Genomic DNA, 20,882 nt, shown 5'->3' with positions numbered 1-20,882 from the left:
GGGGGGGCCGTTGGTGGGGGCCGGGAGCCCCGCGCTGGTGCGGGGCGCGGGTGGGCGCGAGGAGCCGGAGCTGTAGCCGTAGCCGGGCGGCAGCGCGGGGCGGGCGGGCTGAGCGCCGGGTGCGCCGCCGGCCTGGCAGCCGCGTTTGAGCGGCTGGAAGGCAGAGCGGTTGCAGTGAAGCTGTAAAAGCTAGGTGCTGGGTTCATGTGCTGATGACTCGCAGCATCCAAGACTCTGGTCCTTGCTGTGGCCTGTCCGTGTATTGCTTGCTCTGACTCTTTTTTAAATGTTTGCTGCTGCAGAGGGTTATAGGCTGTTCCTTGTTTCCTCCTTCTCTCTCCCTCTGTTTAGCCAGGGGCTTATCAAAATTTAGGGGTAGAGGATAATTTGAATAGCACTTCAAACCCTGAAGAGTTTAGTTCTATGCTACTTTTATTAGTAAAAGCTTAGCTTCTGGAAAAAAGTTACTATTTTGTGAAAGTGTGTTATCTCTTTCTTCCTTTCTCTCCCCCCATATATTTCCCGGGAACAGGTGTTGCGTTGGGATATAGTTGTAGAGATTCTACCTGCAGATAGTTGCAGATGTTTCAGCTATCCCTTAAAGCTTTACTGTGGAGTCTTAACTGTTATTATTTTTCATGAAAATGACAGAAGGTCATTACAAAACTATTTTTGGTAAAGACCTCAAGCTTCTAGAAAGCTTAATTCCTGAAACTGAGGTGGTTACTTCAAGCTTATATGGTACCTACATTTTTTTCCTCTCCACTTCTACAGATTGCTCTGTGTTAAAGGAAGGGCGAGATTATTTAGGAAAAGAACAAGTAGCATTATCATATAGTACTGTGTAAAAGACTAAAGATGTTAACTACTAGTTTGTATGTGGAAGAGGTGCAAAATACATCAAACTGCTTACCACAGGAATAATCCATAGTCTCTTCCTGAAACAGAGCATGTGYGAGGAGACCTGCAAGCATTAGCGGAGAAGGGAGGAGTAACTTGCAGAGAATGTTTGCTTTGTGTACCCCTGAGGGTAGTATAGGTTTCTGTCTATAATTGTAACTCCTAAACTGTACTAAGAACTCCTCGTGTGTCTTTAGGGATCCTGTACAACGGATGGCTTGTGTGGCTAGAGGACTACTCAGGCAGGTCATCTTGAGAGGGGATGGGTTGTACTTAAGTATTTTTCCTCAGGAAACTTGCATGGCAAACCTGTTTTGCTGTGAGGGTGTACAGGAGAGAAGCTGCTTAAACTGGGGGGGGGGGGAAATAAATTTGGGGATGACTGGAGGCAGTGAGCTGGAACTAGCAGAGGAATTGCGCTGTTTCAAAACTTTATTCTTGGTAGCCATATATGCCGGTATGTGTATATGGAAGACTTCTCTTTCCGCAAAATGGTCCAAAGATTCTGATGTCTGCCCTTTGGAGCTTCCCTGTGAAAGGCCTATTTGCCACCTTCCTTTAAATTCTCAAGAATGTGATCTGGCTGCATCAGTGTAAACAATATAAAAATATTTTTACATTAGTGAAAGTGTTGTAAAAATTTTTTATAGCTACTTAATAGCACTTGTGTTATGTAACTGAAGTGATTTTTAGTCTTTTAATATCTTGTGTATGAAACTCACCTTCATGACATTGATGACTCTATGGAAAATATTTAATCCAACTTGAATGGGAATTACTTTCATAGAGCATTTAAACATTTTGCTAACATAGGCAAGTATTTTTACTTAACTCTTCAAACTTTTAATGTGCTTGGGGTTCTTAATAACTTGTGCCAGGGCTAGTAGCTAGTCATCCTTAACTTTTGCTCCCCTTCTGTCAGAAAAGACCTAAGGAAAGTGCAAAAACCCTGTGAACTGGGGGTTCAACTGTTTGCTGTGTTCCTAATCTAATGCTTAACGCTTCTGTGTTAGCTTCTATGCAGAACTAGTTCTGTATAGAGTATAACTAAACTGTCAGTTTCTTGAGTGCTTTACACTCTTGGAACTGGGAGAAAAATCTTATGTTGAAAGGAGGCTGTAGTACTGTGTGAGGATGAGATGGATTTTGCTATCGAAACTCTTCTAAGCTGTCAAAAGACTGTTTAAAAGAAAGAAAAGGTGTCAATACTATCTGTTATGAACAGTAAACTGCTGATATAGATTTGTCATCGGTGTGTATAAGTTTTTATTATCAAACAATGTATGGAAAGTTTTTCTGCCTTCTCTGCCCTCATAAGTTTATCTATGCACCCACAGTTTCTAAGTCATGAAAGTGATCTGTATGGTGGGAGCTCCTTGGTCTCTTCTGCATTACATTATTTTTAGCATACTCTTATTCCAGGGAGGTGCTTTTGCCTTTGTTCTTCTGTTGCACGGAAGCATTAGGCCGGAGGGGATAGCAAGGCTGGAATCATTTGCCATTCGTGAAGGCAGTTAGAATGGTCACCAATTTAGACAAATAAACGTAGTCCTACACTAATGGAGTTCAGGGATTGTTTTTAATATTTAAGCTAGAGATTTTAGCATTGATAAGCATACTTAACACAGATCGTGGGTAGAGATTTGTGCTTTTAGAGTTATCTTGCTTTCAGGAGTAGCTGTTTGGATTCTGCAGGCAAAACATAGTCATCTACTATGGGGGAATCTTAGTTCTGGAGAAGAGTTAAGAAACTTGGTTAAAGTTTATATAGAATAGAAAATGGTAGAGTAATTCTTAAACAAAATGCTTGTTCTGTATGTTTTTATTTGCTTTTTGTTTTTAGTGTTCAAAACTTGCACTGGTAATTCTTGTATCATTACTATAATGCCATGATTTGTTTCACAGGCTCTAGCCTTACTGGAGCTGTTTAAGCTGCTGCTGTGAGAAATTGTTCCACCTTTCTCCAGCTGCTAGTTCTTGATCATGGGCCATTCCTTTTCAGCTGTCTCTCCCCCCTTATTGTGTCAACACCACTGTTTGAATATCTAAGTAGATAAACTGGACTGAGGAACTGATATGGCTGAAAACATAATTTTCCCACTCCTTGTGGATGTCTTCTCAGCTAGATGCATTTCCTACTCTGGTTCACCACATGACTGTTACATAAACTTCTGTACTGGCACAAGGGAGAACACACCTGGGAGCAGGAATGACTTAGTTTTAAAATATAGCCTTAGGCTGATGGATGTTGTATGTATGCTGTGTTGGCAAACATGAAAATTGATTTTTTTCTCTTAGAATTGACAATGGTTCTCAGATCTGGTAAGAGTGAGAATTGTATGTGTGGTGTAGCTTATAAAACATTGTACTATTTCTTTTTTCTTTTTGAAGTTGGTTCTGCCTGCAGTTAGAGTTCTTGGCTGCCTAGAACTCTCTGAAAGAGTGCAGAAAGAGGGGGGAAGGTATCTGATTAGTGAAAAAATTGGGAAATATTAAGGTTGGTTTCCTGTTTACAAGATTTGTACAATCTTGTATTAGTGATTAGCATTTTCAGCCTTACATATTAAATTTCTTGCAAACACCTGAAAATGTCTGCTTCCTTATATGTTGTGTGTGTACTCTATCTGTAGATACCCAGAAACAAGGGTACCAGCTTAGGTTGAAATTAAAAAGATTTGGGAACATCCGCTGTGTAATCAAAATATTGAAGATATTACAACTTTGTAGTGTTTAAAATTACTCAGAGATATTTATGATTATTGGGAAATATACTGTAAATATGAAGGAGTTATTCCAGTGGTTTCTTAAGGTTTTGAGTCTTTGAAAGCATGCGGGCAGAAGTCTTAGGGTCTCTAGCAGAAGACAATGTACTAGAATATACATTCCTTCCAATATTAACCTTATTAAAGTAAGTGTTGATATTGGATGCTTTCCCTCTCTAAAATCTGGTACTCTGCATTCCAACACAGATGCTTTTCTGCCCAGAAAGCTCAGTAACAATGAGTTATTTACAAGGTGACCTGTAGAGCAGGAAAACTTTCCTTCATGTGGGACAAAAAACTTTAAAACATACATGGTGAGCTGTAAATAATATGAGTTAATTATTTTCTATTTTGTTATTGTGTACCATGGTGTTAAACCACTGGAAGAAGATTCATAGGGTTGTATTGCATCCCTGGAAGGCAGGTTCTCTACCAAGTTTTGAAGCTGCAGTATGTGTGTTATCTGAGCCACGTAAAGAGCATATCATTCTATGAATTACTGTTTAAGTTGTACAAAATTATTTTAAAACTGGTATAATCATTCATTATATATGTATATTTTTATGTGTGTGTATATAATACATGCAATATATTAAATTGTGGTAGTCACTAGCTTGGGACCCTTATAACTAGCATTAGATACAAGTGGACTAGGATGTATTCATCTCATGTTTGTTGTGAACTGACTGTGGGGATCTGGAAGAAAATGACTTATTTGAATGGAGTTAAGGTTTGAGTTCTGGAATTTATGGTTTTGGCCCCCCCACCCCCCCAGCTTCTTGGCTGATTTGGATTGGGCAGTTTCTATGCTGCTTCTCTTAACAAAGTGGGCACACCTGAGCTAGTGTTGAACAAAATAAATAGGAATTGTGCATCAGAGCCTAGTGTTGGCTGTGGAAACCCATTTTGTCTATTTTTCCTGTTTTTTCAATCTCTGCTGGGGGAAGATATTGTTAAAGTCAAGCTAGCTTGGATATGGCTACTGAGATCTGCAGTTGCGCCTGTGTGATGATAGATGCAGTAGATTTTTGAAAGGTTTGCCTACTGTTTGCTGGTAAGCTTCTTGCAAAATGAAGTGACAAACGTCAGCAGTTAAGCTGTGCCTGACTTTTCTTCTAAAGCCTGAGCGCTTGGGAAACTGATTTAAGCTCTCTTCAACTGGAAGGAATTAAAATCCATCTCATCCTTCGCTGAAGAATATTGCAAGCACCACACTGTATGCTGTTTTGAGGATGGGGTTTGGGGAAAGGTTCTGTTGACATCCCTCCCTTCTGTACGCTTACATTGTCTTGTTTGGGGTGTGGGTATCCCTACTTTAGTAGATAATTGCTTGAAACTCCTAAACCAGACAGCTAGAGCAATGAGCTAGTAGTCCAATAAAAGGAGTAGGGGGCTCTAGTATCTGGAACTGTTTTGCATAATGGCTTCTAGGAGTTGAGATCTAAATCTGGTGCTAGATGAGTGATCCAACTATCAAGGTATCTTGAGTTGTGCAAATCTGGATTGCRCTCTTAAATATGACTGGTTATTCCTGGTCTGGGCTTTGTTTTGAGGATTTTTTTTAAATGCAAGGTATAGCTTGAGGCTGTGTGGTTTTGGGAAGCAGCCAAATCAAGAATCTAACTTGAGGGTTAGATTGGCTTGGTGGAGTTGGTGGTTTGAGAGTTGTCTCTGGAGTTTGTAGCTTTTAATGTACCCAGTTATGGACAGAGATTGAGCTTGGGAGCCGGGGGGTAGGTAGCAACTGAGTAGCAGTTTGGGATGGCAATTTTGCAGGGTTCCTTTGTGGTCTTAGCCTTGCATTCTTTAAAAATGTTTGTTTACTTTTAAATACTTATTCAATTGCCCATAGTGGTTAGGAGCAGACTTCTAAAGAGACTTTTCTTGATGTAGATTCTAGTTTAAGCAAGCTCTTAAACCTTAGTGATTTTAGTGGAGCTACTTAAAAAACTTTCCCAAACTGTGAATTAGAGGCACAAATTTCACACCTGAGTAACTCAAGCAATATACATAATTTTAGTAAGCTACCCCACATACATTCAATATGGAGCTGAACCTGATTCTGTAAGTGGTTCTAATCTGGGGGAGGGAAGGAGGAGGTAGGTTTTTTAATACAAATGCATAACTGGATTAGGTTATTTCCCTAAAACATTTTTACATGAAGTCTGTTGAATTTCATAGAGTAAGAACAGAGCTGAGTACAGTTTAATGCTTTTCTAGTTCTCTAGTTGCTTGACAGCTCTCCTCTTAACCTGCAAAACACACTTTTTATATGTATTCTTCAAGAAAGTGCATAGCTAAGCATCTGAAATCTAATGCTAACTAATTTTCCCATCTTGGCCTTTTTTTTTCTGTGGCACAATTTTTTTGGCTTCTCCTATGCATTCAAAACTAAATAGCTTTGTATAAAAAGTATTTATAAGAAAGTTTAGAGGCATCCCTTCCCACCTTTCCTCCCTCCTCCCCCCCCCATCTACCTGCCAATATTTAGGTTAGCCTCACTGACCTTCCAGAGGCACTTCCTCCAATGGATAATGTTAACTTGAAGACTTTCATTTTGAATGTGTCCTGTATGAGCTTCAGACTATTCATGGTCCCATAAGGACTTCTGTCTACTGTGTCTGAGAGGAGAGGGATTGTGTCTGCTTAATGTCATGCACTCCAGAGCAAAATACTCTTACTGCTATACCCATCCTTGCCCCTTCTTCTGACTGGATCTGCATCACAGTACACAGTCATTGAAGCTATAACTGTCCTGCCATAAACTTAGAGTAATGACCAACTGATTGCTGTAATTGCACCTGGCAGAAGTCTGTCCTTAACTGTATCTTCCTTCCTGCATGTTCATGACTGTTATGAGACAGGCAGCTGATTTCTCTAACCTTTTATATAAATATATGCTTCCTTACATAAATTTTTTGATCTCCTTTCCAGTGGAGTAGGCGTCCATCTCTTTTTTATTTTTTTCTTACAGGAGAGCGTTTACCTTCTACTAAGCTTCTTATTCAGGTCTCTGCAACCTCTGCAGTTCTTTCAGACGGAGTTGACCAGTTCTGACTTGGAACAATTGCCCATCGTTGCTATTTTGTGCTTCCTACTAGATAAGGCAGTACTCAGTATTAAGTTTTTTGTAGTCTTTTTCATTCCACCTGGATGAGCAAATGTAGTCTTCCCTGCACCCTCTATCTGTACTGAGGTAACTTTAAAGTGCAATCTTTCCCTCAGACCAGTGTCATTATGGAGTTGTGGTGGGAAAGGCTGGGAGCCAAACTGACATCTAAAGTCTGTTCTGCTCTTGCTTTCTGTACTGTCCAGTGCATTATGTGCTCTATCCTCAGCAGTTTCCTAGCAGTGAAGGCCGCCTTTCCCCCTCCCTGATGTGTACGCACATATGCATGCATGCTCATTTGAGAACTCATTGGTCAGGTGTTTCTCAGAACTAGATGGAAGGAAAGAAGATGTCATAGTGGAGAGTTTGTTAAAAAATAATGTATACTTAAGCTAGTGACTTTTACCTGGGCCTTCTAAATTGTCCTAAGTTACTGTTCACTGGGTGTGTGCTTAGGGGGAGCAGATCCTTCCATCCACTTGGGGGTGGGGGGGAATGGAAAGAGGGGTAAGGAAGGTTATGGAAGAATTTCCTCAAGATGTCAGTATGTGAACTGTTTATGTCTTAATGGAATACTGTAGGAGGAGAAAAAATGTTTATCCCTCTCTTTTGTCTATAGTGTGAAATGCTCTGTTCAAGATGGTGTCTTGTAACTTCATGTCGACTATATTCAGTTGTGCATGATCCAAATGAAAAGGTAAGTAGTATTGTGCATGTTCTGTCTCTTCTCTAACATGCTACTGTACCATTAACTTCTGACTGTTAAAGTTATTTACTTTCTTCCCTGTTCTGCTAGCACTAGTAGTTCTCCTAGTACAATCACTGTACAGTTACTGGTTTAGTGGTATGTTTTCTGACATTTTTTAGGCTAAAAATGTTTCTCTTGCAGTATGTTTGCCAAGATTGGGTAGTGCTTCAAGTGTGTGTCTTAAAAGGTTGGATAAATGATCATCAGCTTAGGAAAGTTTCATGCTAGCCTGAACATGTTATAATTTCAAACAACTATTCTTAATGTTTTGCAAATGTTTTGCATGGTGTAGGAGCTGTAGGCTTGTTAAAACATCTGGAAGCAAGATTAGCCAAAAGCTTTCCTAAAATTGATTATGCAGTAGTGACAGCATGATTGTTAGATGATGTAATGTACCTTGTCCAAATCTGATTTTGCTTACACTTTTGTGGGCGTGAGAACTTGTTTAGAGCTTGGATAAAGATGGGACTTTTAAGGCCTGTAGAGAATAGTAAATCTTCATCTTGGAGGAGGTTGCTGGTTTGTTGGAATTTTCTATGTGGCTCACTGACTCGTGCAGTAGCAATCTCAACTTACAGCTACTAGCCAAGAAAAACTTTTCTGGTGGGAGATTGTCTTGGCATGGCCTCTAAAGTAATATACTTGGAAAAATAGTGTGGCTGGAGGTGTTCTAGTATAAAAGGGCAAGAATGGCGCTTTAGGACTAATACATTCACCCATATATACCAGTGTAGGAGCAATTAACCAGGAGTGAAATGGTATTAGAAAACAGAGAGAAAAACAATATGTACCTAGAACTGTGGCTTAACCGAAATTAAATTTTGACTTCTCTAAATGCTTTCTTCAGGCTTAAGGTCTTTGCTGGATCAAGGTTCTGTTTCTTTCTTAAAGGCRTGATTGTTGAGACAATGAAATTGGGTCTTTGGCCTCTTCACTGGAAGTCATTTCATTTCATGCAGTGGCTAATAGAGATGGTTCAGGCTCTTTCCTGCTTTCTTCCTTTGCTGCCTCCTCCACTGTTTTTGTGATGATCAGGCTATCATACAGAACTTTTATAGCTAATTAGTAGAAATGACATATAGAAATACTGCATATTGCTCAAAAGCAGCACATGATTTTTTTTTTTCTTACCAGACTTCAGGCTTGTCATCTTTTGTCAGCAGGAGCACAAGAATCCAGTCTCTTCCTGTCAGTGTCTTTATTGCAGAACTGGAAAATTAAAATAAATGTCAAATCTTAACATATTCATACTGACAGTCTTATCCTGCAACTTGTGCTTGATCAATAAAACAACTCTTACAATGCAAAAAACTAAGTAGATAAAGTATTTGAAGAGTTAAACTTTTCAATGCAAAGTATTATGAGAGCTTTTTTTACTCCCCCTAAGCCTTTGTGCCTAAAAGCTTCAAGTGCTTAGAATGCTGAAATTTAGACTTGGTAACAGTTTCAGTGTGTTGAAAATCTTTCAGTTACTTCAGTGGGTTTTGGACCAGGTCCCCAGCTGAAAAAGCTCTCCAAATAAATTGCCAGCTCCTGTGGTATTCTTACTGTTTGTACCTCAGATAATTGAACTTGCTCAAGGATATTTAGGATCCAACTTTGGAGTGGAGTGTAGGTGTGCCTGTGTACTAGGCAGTGGTATGTCTTTCTCAGCAGATCTGGCTGAATTTACGTACAGGCTTGCTACAGCTCTTATCTCAGAGGATTTCTATCATTTCTGTATGCTATTACCACATGATAACATTTTTTTTACTGGTCATGTGATGCCAGTTCAGCCCTGACTTTGAAGAAGTAAATTGCTTTTGGTTAAGGGCACCTTGGGTAGATCTGTTTGGGATATGGGAGCAAACAACAATATAGTGCCTTAGCTTGCCTGTAACAATTGCCGTGGTGGTGTTTGCAGTTCCTTCCTCTCCTTTACCCCCCCTCCCCATTTACTAATGGCCACAGGGTAACAAACAGTTTTATAGTTGCTGTTGCAATACTGCTGCCCCCCAAAACCACATGAAAAACAGATGGTGGTGTTTGTAGAGAGGGAGATAGCCATTGAATGTCTTAAGATATAGTTTGATAAACCTTATTTGGTACAACTGCAGGCTGCCCCTGAAGGGGGGAGGCCTGCTGGCTCCCTATCCTGTTTCTGATTTGGAGTGTGGGAGGCAGAGTGGGACTGTTCGATCAGCATGTTGAACTGATGAGTCCTGAAGCTGCATTCCTGCTAGGTTTGATGTGAGGAAAGCAGTGGGGGTAAGTGTAGGGCAGGACTGACCCTTTCAGTGGCAGCCTTTATCCGCAGCAAAGCAGGTGCAGTATCAAAGTGCACCCATCTATTTAGCAGGGAGGCTGATGGCAATAATGCTTATTCCCAGCAATGAGGTTTCTATGCTGAGCAACTCTGTTCCTTTACCACCCCCTTTCTTAATGGGAAATTTGTCTAGGGTATAAGGCTGACTGGCCTGTGATGGCTTGTTATGCCCTCCTTTCAGTCATGATAGGAGTGTTGAAGGCCTATTTGCAGTGTTAAGTGCACTTCAGTGTGAAAGGTGCCGGGATTTCAGAAATTTGCTGATTTGATTTGCTGTTTTCTTGCACTGTGGCTGCTACTTAATACTGAGTGAGTAACAGGTTCATGATGGCAGTGCAGGAGTTTGCTAGGTCCTCATGTGAGGCTTAGCTATGAAGAAGGGCAAGTCTAGTACTATTCAGCAAGCATATCTCTACAGAGTGGAAGTTTTGATCTTTCCATGCCCTAGGCAGAGAGGAACCTCTCCTCATTTGAATGTCATTTAAAAATCTCCCAGGGTAGACAAATACTGTATTCCAGATCTGTGCTGGTTGGAGGCACTTGACCCCCAGGTACCTGTCACCATTCTCCAACTAGAGGTAAAGTAATCTAGTTTTAGTTTATACAGGCATTTTTCCCAAAGCAAACTTGGGAGCTCTCACAGGGACACTGGAATAGGAGAACAGTCATGGCAGTTCCTAACAGAACGATATTAACATCAGCATGGGTGTTTGCTGTGTGTCTAACCCACAGTGTAATTATTTTAAACATGTTTTTCAGAGTACCGCCCTAACTTGTAAGGAGTTTGTGGGGTCCTTCTCTTTGTGTAGTAGAAAAGAGCAGAGACGTATAGAGCAGGGAAAGTATGCCTTCTTTGAATATCTTCTGTGTCCAAATCATGGAGCTCAGGGACCTTCTGGGTGTTGAGGGTGTTGCTATGTATTTGACAGTGCTCGTGAGTCTCCCTTCCCTGAACTTGACTCTTTCTCAGAACCTCTGCAGAGTTCTAGTTTCTGCACTGTGCATAGTAAGGAGATCCAGGGAATGCGGGTGTCAATAGTCAACACCTTTTTGTTTTTTCTGAACCTGTGTACATGCCAGGTAGATTTGGTATAGCATACTGCTTATGCTATATCATTTGTTAAATCAGCAGAACCTTTTAGCAGGTGATCTCAGAGTCAACCAATGTTTTAGTGGAAATGGAGGAGAAAAGAATGCCTGTTTCTGAAGGGGAAAAAAAACTTATCGTTTGTTCATCTCTCAAGGTTCTTACTGTTCTTTTCCCTTCAGACTTTTGAAAAGCTCCTTATTGCCAACAGAGGGGAGATTGCATGCCGAGTAAGTATATAATCTTCTGAGATTTTTTTTTCTTAACCTGCTGATAATTTAAATGTTGATAATTGTCACTTCTCCTATGGCAGGTCATCAAAACATGTAAGAAGATGGGAATTAAAACAGTTGCCATATACAGTGATGTTGATGCCAGTTCTGTAAGTACTGCTAACATGAATGCAAATGGTAGATGGGACTTAGTTAAGTCTTGTTGAATTACCATTATGCAGGCTTGTTTACCATAATGGGCATGTTGGTAATTTTGAAGCATCTTTGTTTATGTCCATTCCTTCTGTGAAAGGGGAGATGCCAAGGGAGGGAGGATTAGTCAAATATATAGTATGGTTTTTGTGTGAACACTTTTGTATTTTGCCCATAGAAACATGTTATCTTGTTGTTTCCTTCTTTCCCTGGATTAAACCAGACAATAAAACTATGATAGTTGATAGATATGTTGCTCTATGTGCTAAATAACAGTGGCAGTGAAACCTGAATTTTGTTTTGCTAATGGGCACAAGAAAAGCCAATAAAAATCATTCCATACTTTCATATAAATATGGAGAAGATAGAAGTGGGCTTCCTACTGGGTTTGCAGGCCTATAAACTGGTTAACATTTATAGCTATGGATATAATATTGCTTGGCCTCTCTGAGTTTTTGTTTTAAGAATGGATTCTGGGAGATGGAGAACTTGGCTTAAGTCCCTCCAGTGCCTGGAACATGTAAGTCATTGTCTTCCCCTTCTCAGAAGAATGTGCTCTCCCACCAAGTGTGCTGAGCAAGCCTGCTGGAGGTGTTCTGTTTGATAGAGATATGGGGATGGCTTGAACAGCCACATTGCAGGAGGGTGGTAAAATGGCTGTCTAGACAAGTAAAGTACTTAGCACATGCCCAGCCCTACTCTCCCATTTTCAGATCTTGTAGTCTCCTCTCTAATTTGTGTTATTTTTTAGAATTTATTTAAATCAGTCATCAGCAAGAATAGGAAGACAACTTCCTTTGTGCTTTCTCTGAGTAATGGAAAAGGAAGTAGTCATACTTGCATATACTCTAGTCACTGACTAGAGAAAACATCTTATTCCTTGCTTGCAGCAATTGCTACAGTGGAAAGGATTGGGGGTGCCCCTGCGGCCTGGGAGAGCTTGTCTGAATCTGGAAGAGAGCTGAAACCCTGTGTTATGATTTACTGAAAGAGGTCCCTCAGACAAGCTCTGAGGGGGGAAAAAAAAGTATGTTTTATGAATGATAGGACTTGTGAATATAGGTGATGAGGTGCTCAGCGCTTGAAAAACTGAAAAGCATGATTTGTGGATTCTGTGGAAGTTTAACTATGAGAACTTAGGTGTTTTCAGAGTTAAGTGATAGCTGAGAACTTCAGAATTGGAGTTTTGGACTTTGGCAGTGCTTTTATGTGTGCTTTCGTGGTTTTATTTCTGCCTGACCTGCTCAGGTCATATAGATAGGTAGGCAGAGCAAGGGACTGAAACTGGGTTTTCTGAGACAAAGGGGGCAAATGCCTTACTGCTGAATTCCTATGCCAAGTAATTCTTCCTGAGGTGAATGAAGAGTATGCTTGGTCTGGAYTTCAACTGGTAGCCATAACTGGGAGAGAATAGTAGCTTGTGGATGCTCAGTGGACTGTGAAATGAGTTCTTAATAGATGGGTGTCAGGCATCATGATAAATTCTAATTTTCTTGGAAGCCAGGGGTTAAGTGGATATGAATACAAACTATTCTGTATGATGTGTGATCCCTCTAGTAAAACTCTGAAACATGTTAATGGGTACTTGTATTCCTTCTTATGTATATAGTGTCTGTTAGGATAAATGTGTTTACTGTTTAGCAGCACTATGTAGCCCTGTTCACTGGCATGAATTCATTTTGAAAATAGACCGAAATGCTATTAAAAAAATTCTTTCACAAGTCCATAATGGACTTAAAAAATGAATTGCTGCACTTCTCTTCAATGGATCTAGATGGCTTTATATTTAGTGTAGGGATACTCCTATGAACTAGAGAATATGGAAAATCTGAAAGTAGAAAGTAAAAACCAAGATCAAAGAACATAAGGGAAAGAATTATAGAAAAAATATAACACCTGACCTTAGGGAAGGGAATACAAATACTACATGACAAAGAAAATTGAAAATCTGATAGTTACTCTGCTTCAATCTGTGATGTTGTCTTAGCTTTAACATCCATGTAAGGTTTTTAGCACATAATAGTTCTTAAGAGAAAAGAAATTCAAGCTGTTATCTCAGAAATGCATTAATGTATTCAGAACAGTTCATAATGATAACTTTAGGTGTGTTAAATGCCAGCATTTCATTTATCGACTAGAGATGAGGCTCTAATATATACTATGGGGGTGCCAGCTTAGCCCCTGGACCCTTTCTTAATGACCAGTAGTAAATCTAGCTGCACAACCCAACGATWAGCTGTGTGCTTGAAGAAACTTGAAGTATTTAAAGGAAAATGAAAGGGAGTAGGTTATGTGAAACACTGTTCTGTGTGCTTAAAATATGGTGGTTGTACTATAACAAGTCTAAGCTACATCTATTAGAGCAAAAAATCTAGCTTATGTCTACTACATCCTTTAATATCTTCCTTGGCTGCTTGCAATGGGAAATAGTTTGACTATTTTCTGTGTGAATGACTTGGATATCTCCAGTTGTTCGTTGTTTGTGTGAATGACCTGGCATTTGAATCGTTGCTTGTGACTGCCAGTCCAGATGATCTGGATAGATCAGTCCAGAGGCCAAATTCTTTGAGGTGTAGCTTATAAAGTAGTGACAAAAATGCTTCTGCCAGTGTTGTTCATTTCTTTTCAGGCTCCATCAACAGGTACATTTTTGGTTATTCCAGTGGTAGCAAGATCTCAAACCTTTTGAAATCCAACTTGAGAGCTGATGCAACCTGCCAGATGAGCCTCTGTCTCCACCTGGGAGAAATGTAATTAGGAGAAACTTGTTCACTTAGTGATGGGGTGCTGTAAAAAAAAAATTGTGAACCTCTTTTGATTCAAACTTAATGGACTAAGCCAGACTTCTCTTCAAGACTTCTTGTATTGCTAAAGCAATGAATGTCATAGAAGCTAGTCTGGTGATGGCCATTCGACCAAAGGCAGGAATAAATGTAAAGGTATGGTGTTTGAATGGTCATTCATCCCAAAGCTATTTGAGTCTTTACTAAAAACAGTGGGATGTGGGTTTAAGTGATTAGAAGAGTAGGGATAGTTTGCAAAAATTGATTTAGATTAAGATGTTTACAAATAGGATGAATTGGAGTAGGTAAATTTTCTATTTAGAATCTAGAGTATACTTTGAGATGTAATAGCCCCTTATATTATCTTTGTAGCTACTTGCTAAAAAATGGACAGTCTGATCACTGATTTTTACAAATAACTTTAAAAGACATATCTACAAGCCAGAGGGCTTTCCTTTCTGTCATACTGGTTGAAAACAGAAATGAAATTGAATCAGGGTTCCTTTAGTGTGTCTAGTACAGGGAAAAATAAACAGCAAGTATCTAGCGATTCAGATTCTTCCTTTGGCATGAAGATAAATATGCTTAAATAATGGATTTGATACTGAGCATAGCTAAGGAATATTTTGTACATGAACTTCTGTCTTTACTTGGGTCTTAACAGTAAGATATAAATAGGCTGCAGGTAGAAGCTGGAACTCTAACTGCACTATTTTTATCAAAGCAAGCAATAAAGAGTGAATTATTTGAATATGTAAGAGGTCTATTGGTACCATCATTTTCTCTTCCACTGAGCAACAGTAGCTTCTAATATCTTTCCCATCCATTGTCATATGCCTAAATGGCCTGAGCAGGGTTATCTGCTGGTGTTTTTGCATGGTGGTGGTGTACATAGTGTCTCAAAACCTTGGTCTTTGAATCTTGAATATACTTCTGCTTTTTTCCTCTAGAAGTCCATGCAAATAATAGCTTAAAACACACAGGTTTTGGTTTGGGTGTAAGTTTATGATTTGGATTCTTTGAGTTAGAAATAAGTGCTGGATTGTACTGAGTACAAGGTCTCTAGCTAAGTAGGACCATGACCTGTTAGATTTAAGGTCCCGATCTTACAAGTCTGATGTGGAAACAGATCACTGCAATAGTTATGTTCTGTTTTGGTACACCAGTCTGCCTGCACACAATTAGGGAAGACAGAAAGCCTATGCTCTGGCAAGTCTGAATAAACATGTAAGGCTCACTAGTGAATAATCTTATCCTAGAGCTTTTTGGGAAAAACTCACTTTTGAATTCTTATCTGTTGAATGTTAACTTTTTATTTTTTGCAATGTTAAAACTCACTGAAATCCTTGGAGTTTAGCGTTGAATGGAAGGGGTTGGAATCGCTGAAGTACATATAGACCTTCAGTGAAACTACTTAATTTTTCTTGTTCTTTCTCCATTTCTGTGGAACACAATGGCAGATATCTTGAGTATGCTGCTATTAGAACAATATTCATTTTGCCATATTATACATGTTAATGAAAGGTAACTGGAATATAACATTACAAAACAATTTTGATTTCAAGAAATTAAAATTTTGGTAACTGTCATGAGCTGGAAGCAGCAGAAGGAATTGTTATATATTGGGAGTGTGGAAAAAGTTGTGAATGTTCTGATGAGAGCTGAATAAAGCTTACCTCAGAAGGGAAATACAAAGAACAAAATACTTCTTGGTGCACTTAATTTTAAAAATGGCCAAAGATCTGAAGGATTTCTGTAGGTTATAAGAACAAGAATTAAGACAGTAGGAAGGGAACATTAACACAGTTAAGGTAGGTGATGTAAGGGATTTTTGGGTGTTTATGTAGTAATGCAAAGTTATGAGTAACTGGAAAATTATTTATGCTATGGAAGATAAGTTCCTGCTTTAACAAGTGTCTTGAAATAGAATCAGTGTGGTGGGGGAAACAGTTTGACAAAATGTCTACTGTGAAACCCATGGTGATTAAAGTTGGTCATGAGGTACTGAATATGTACAGAAAAGTAGGTCATAATGGATGCTTTTTAGGGTCTTGAAACCCATGGCTAGCATCTTTTATTAAATCAGTTATTTCAGAGAAGCCCAGGAAAGAATTGTTGTAAACTAGTCAAAATGCTGTTTTTCATTTAGAGTTCAAAATATGAAAGAGTAGTTCATCACACTTGGGTAGGTAAAGTGGGGAAGGATCAATAGAATTTGGAAATTTTGTTTTAATTAAAACATCTGGTGGAGTTATTTTTGGGGTGAGAAAACAAGCAAGGAAGTTTCAGCTGAAAAAGAGTAATCATATGTACTTTTCCCCCCTGAACTGATTGGAACAGAGGGTTAAGATGAAAGAGCCTCCTCAACCATAAGTATAACACTGTTGGTGCAAACATTGTTGAGGAGAACTAGAGAACTATTGTAATGCCTAATGTAATCAGCTAAAAGTATGATAAATGAAGAACAGGCTTTCACTAATTGGATCTGAACAAAAGGTATAGCATAAAGCAGTGAATGAGATATAATTTTATTTGGCATTTTTTAACACAGCAGGGATTCTATAGCCATATGAAGTAATGAACTATAAATGACAAAAAATCCCATGGGAAAGTAATGTAAACTACTAAAACTTTATGGAGTATGGGACAGCTGGTTATACCTCTTTAACATATTTTTTTCTATGAATCACTTACAACTTCAGGTATTATTGTATTAAAAGGCCTTAAAAATAGATCTATCCAATGTTTAACTTTTGCAAAACATTGTCTCGTTCTGCTGGGTAATATAGAACTGAAAATGATACGAATGCTTTTGATAATGTAAAACTAATTGCATGGAATTCAGCTCTCCTGTAGGAACCATAGTCTTCTAATAAGATGAGTGATGGAAAACAGAATACATCAAATGACCTAGAAATGGAAGGTCTATGGTCTTAAGTTTATTTTTTCTAGGCCTGAAGTCTGAGGCAATATTTCAGAAGAAAGTGGGAAGAATAAAAACTTTTAAGGATAACTGCAGAGCTGTTTAAGCTTGTCAGCCGTTATACCAAGACTACATTGAGCAGAATAAATTTGAGTGAACAAATTTTGCTTTTGACTGAAACAATAAAAGAACTAATTTTGTTGATGATTTTCCTACAACTTAATGGGTTGCTGTCAGGTTCTTTTGTACTTAAGAAATCTAGTTGGTAAAAATAAATATCTTGGGGGAATTTGGTTATGTTTTCATCTAGAAAACTTACTTTTTTGAAAAATGGAAGCTTACACAAAGTGAGCAGCTATCTTTGGTAACTAGCTCACAATTATAGAGGTCTTAGTAAATGAGAGTTTGGACAAACTTTTTTCTTTTTTTTGCAGTTTATTTTTTTAAAAATGTATGAAACTTTCTTCTGTCATCTGCTACGAAACTAGAAATTCAAGCATTTTGGCTCCATTGCCTGCCAATGGCTCTTTGGAAGCTTGTGTTTTGGATAACTTGAGGAGAGATCTAGCTCAAGTACTTATATGAAAAGAAAATTTTATTTCAATGCATTGTTTAAATACCTGATTCCTAGACTAGCACCTAGGATCTATAGAATGGGCTCTTTGCTTCCACGTACAATATCTGGAGAAATTCACTTTAAGATGTGCAGAATAGGAATGTGCAAAATAGGAATGTGCCAAAACAAGCCAAGGAAATACTGGGGACAGGACTGCAGTTGGTGTTCTGTTCTTCCTTCAGTGCTTAGGTTGTTTACTTGGCTTTGAAGATGTTCCTATGCTACAGCTAGGACCGTATCCTAACAAAGACATTTATTTTTTGTTTCAAATGCAGGACAGCACAGTGCTTGTTTTTTATAAGCGGTGGTAGAGGTGATGTTACTGTCCTGTCCTGTTGCCTTACCCAGTGAACTACTGAACATTGTTCCAAAGCGCAGGAGATGTAGATGGTGGTCTTTCTGTAATGACTCAAGTACGTCTGTGGACGGAGCATCCTTTTGTTCAAAATTGCATCTAGCCTGCCAAGAGCAGTCTGCTTTTGCTTTTAAAACTGTGCCATTGCTTCTAAGTTGAGTAGGTGAGTGGGAGGGACTGGCAATGAGCAAATATTCAAGTTTTATTGGCTGTGAGGAGGAATGCAAGCATGATCTGCAATTTTAGAAGTTGGGGGCTCATCAGGGCTTGAAAGTCCTAAAGTTTCAGCCACTTGCCAAAGACTGGACATGCATTTTATCCAGTGATTAGATGGTGTGAAAAGCATATATGACCTTTGGAACAGAGACAAACACCCTTAGACCTTGTGTAGTATGAAATGGATAAGTGAAAGTGTCACTTTTGCTGGAGTTGACTGAAGCTGCAACACTGATTAGGAGAGGAAGGAGGTAGCATGGTTTAAGTATCATACTGAAAACTCTTCTGGGGATATTTTCCCTGAAGGTGGGAAATGTGCATTGGAAGGAGGGAGCTGAACCCAGATCTTCTGACCTTTGTGGGGAGGATTATTCAATTGCCAAGTTGATTTGAAGGATTACATGGATTTAGAACTCATTTCTTAGCACAAAGCTCATTTGGGAGAAGTCACTGTTATCAGAAAAGGTGTGCTGAATTGTCCTTGGGGTAGGCAAATACAAGAGTCAAGTCAATCCCCCCTAAATCAGTCATGACTAATCTAGGTGCTCAGTGCTATGGAGACTGAAGCAGTGGTTCTGTGGCTGTTGAAGGCTGTCTGTTAGTGGGTAGTGCAGAGCAACAGAAGTGTGTAGAGTGCAGTGGTTCCTGCTGAAGACCCAGTGGCCTTGCTAGTCTGCTCTTTAGCATCTCTTTTGGAATGGCTCTAGTCTGGTGCTGTGGACTTGGTGCCTGCTAGTGATGGTTTAGTATGCTGCTGGACTGCATCTTTCAGTTGAGTTTTGCCTGAAAGGAATCCAGTTTGTACTTTGAGACAGCTGTGTGGTGCAAACAAATGTAAGTGGGGATGATTGAGATTGCCTTCAAAAAAGCACTCCTGATCTGAACTTAAATGCTAATGTAGACTCACCCTAAGCTACTGTAACTACTGGCTTGCATGGGCCCTTTCTTGTTCTAGCCTTTCTGTCCTTGTGCTGAGCTATTTCAGTGCTAACACTCCATACACCTTATTTTGTCAGGTTAGTTAACATTCTTCTATTGATTTAGTAGGCTAAAATAATTCAGTGCAATGTCTGATGGATGCTGGAGCCATGTACAGAGGGAAGATGAGTGGGAGTAGGACAGCCAGCTTCTGTTGTCTTGCAGACTGCAGTGCTTTGACACTGTACCCAGAGCATTTGGTGTTCAGGCACCTCAGTGTTAAACCTTAGAGTCTAGGCCATAGGCTGAACATGACTCAAGTCACTTATTTTCACCAATTCTGAAGACTTGCTTTGTTTTTTTCTTGGGGAATAGAGGGAGAGCAGGCAGTTCTTTTCTTTGAAACCAAGAGTTGTTTGAGGACACTGCCTGAAGTATTAACTATCAATGGCTGCTGCTAACAAAGTTGGCTCAAACCTGCTGCTTTTTTATTACGGTGAACTGTCTCAGAATGCCAAGTGTGTGCCTGTTATGGTCCATTTTTTGTGTTAATCTGTAGTTCTTTCCTGAGATGGGTTGGTAGATGCTATATGTAGTGATTTTTATGGAAATAAACACTCAGTGTGACCAAAAAAACTATTATGCTATGTTCTTCTGTAAGAGAGATTGAGGGGAGAAGTGCTCTCCTGCTCTTCAGCAGCATGCTTTCCTGCTGCCTCCTTCCCCCGTGGAGATAAAAGCTGAAGATCCTTGAACCCCATCTCCTTTGAGACAGCTGGAATGTCCTGTCTTTTTTCTGACTTCATCCTTCCCCCAGTTCTTCAGTACCAGCTGTTTCACTGTGCAGATCCACTTCTGTTGCCCTTGTGGCTTATATTGTCCCAGCTCTGCTATTTGCTGTCAGCTGTGGTTGTGGGAATTCAGGTAGGATCTGTTTTCAGGCAGTGTTCATGAACAGTACTGTAGTACTATAGTACTGTTCATGTAGAACAGTTGGTATTCCCATCTCCTTTCTTATCAGGGTGGGTGTAAGGCATATACAAACACTGGTCAGCGGGCGGCGCAGGGCTTGTTTTTCATTGGCTATTGGGACTCTTTCCAGGCTGAGATGGGCCAAAGGTGGAAGTCTTTTTTTGTGAATAATGTTCACAGGCTCTTACACCCAGCTTGAGCTGATCTAGGGCTGTGTAGAGTTAGTTCTCTTCCCCTTCTTACCTTCCTATCACTTGTGTAACTGACATTTTTGTTGGCTCCACTACCTGTGCAGCCTTGTGGTAAGTTGATCAAGGCTGCCTATCTTCTGAAAACAATGCAAAAGAAGGAAAGAAGCTTGGATCAGTAAGCTGATGTGACTCACTGTGTAGCTTCATGAATGCTAGAGGTAATGCAAGAGTGGTATTGAGGACACATGGTTGGGGATAGGGACGGAGGAGAGTTTCTGATTTCCTTTTGAGAGACAGTGTGGGTTTAGTGGCTTAAGTAAGTGTGAGCCTGAATCCTTGATACTCATTTTCTTCCCTGATCTATTTCTCTAAGCCTCCAGTGGTGGGGTATGTCATGGGACTACGTGATGAACTGGATCAGAAAGTTTGAGTCATCTTAAATCCTTGTAAGGAGGGTTATTTTTAAAGCCAGATACTTTCCTTGATTGTTAACTGTGTAGCTTGCCAGTTACAGGATGTTGTGAGGGCTGTTGCTTGACAGGCTGTGGTTCCACAGGTGTGATCCTGGTGCT

At 39.6% G+C, this 20,882-nt stretch overlaps 1 protein-coding gene across 1 annotated transcript in view; it reads left to right on the top strand.

Annotated features, from left to right (window-relative positions):
• The first annotated feature begins 7,394 nt into the window (after positions 1 to 7,394).
• LOC112962233 (propionyl-CoA carboxylase alpha chain, mitochondrial-like) overlaps positions 7,395 to 20,882 on the top strand; it is a 115,872-nt gene continuing 102,384 nt past the window's right edge. The window contains exons 1-3 of the mRNA XM_026058212.1: positions 7,395 to 7,468; positions 11,094 to 11,141; positions 11,225 to 11,293. Of these exons, the coding sequence (XP_025913997.1) occupies positions 7,397 to 7,468; positions 11,094 to 11,141; positions 11,225 to 11,293 (189 nt within the window). The 5' untranslated portion in view covers positions 7,395 to 7,396. The remainder of the gene's footprint in view (positions 7,469 to 11,093; positions 11,142 to 11,224; positions 11,294 to 20,882) is intronic.

Source organism: Apteryx rowi, unplaced genomic scaffold, assembly GCF_003343035.1.
Source record: "Apteryx rowi isolate R43461 unplaced genomic scaffold, aptRow1 scaffold_144, whole genome shotgun sequence".
NCBI classification, from domain to species: Eukaryota; Metazoa; Chordata; class Aves; order Apterygiformes; family Apterygidae; genus Apteryx; species Apteryx rowi.
The sequence above is the reverse complement of the archived record's forward strand: the minus strand, read 5'-3'. Positions and strand labels throughout refer to the sequence as shown.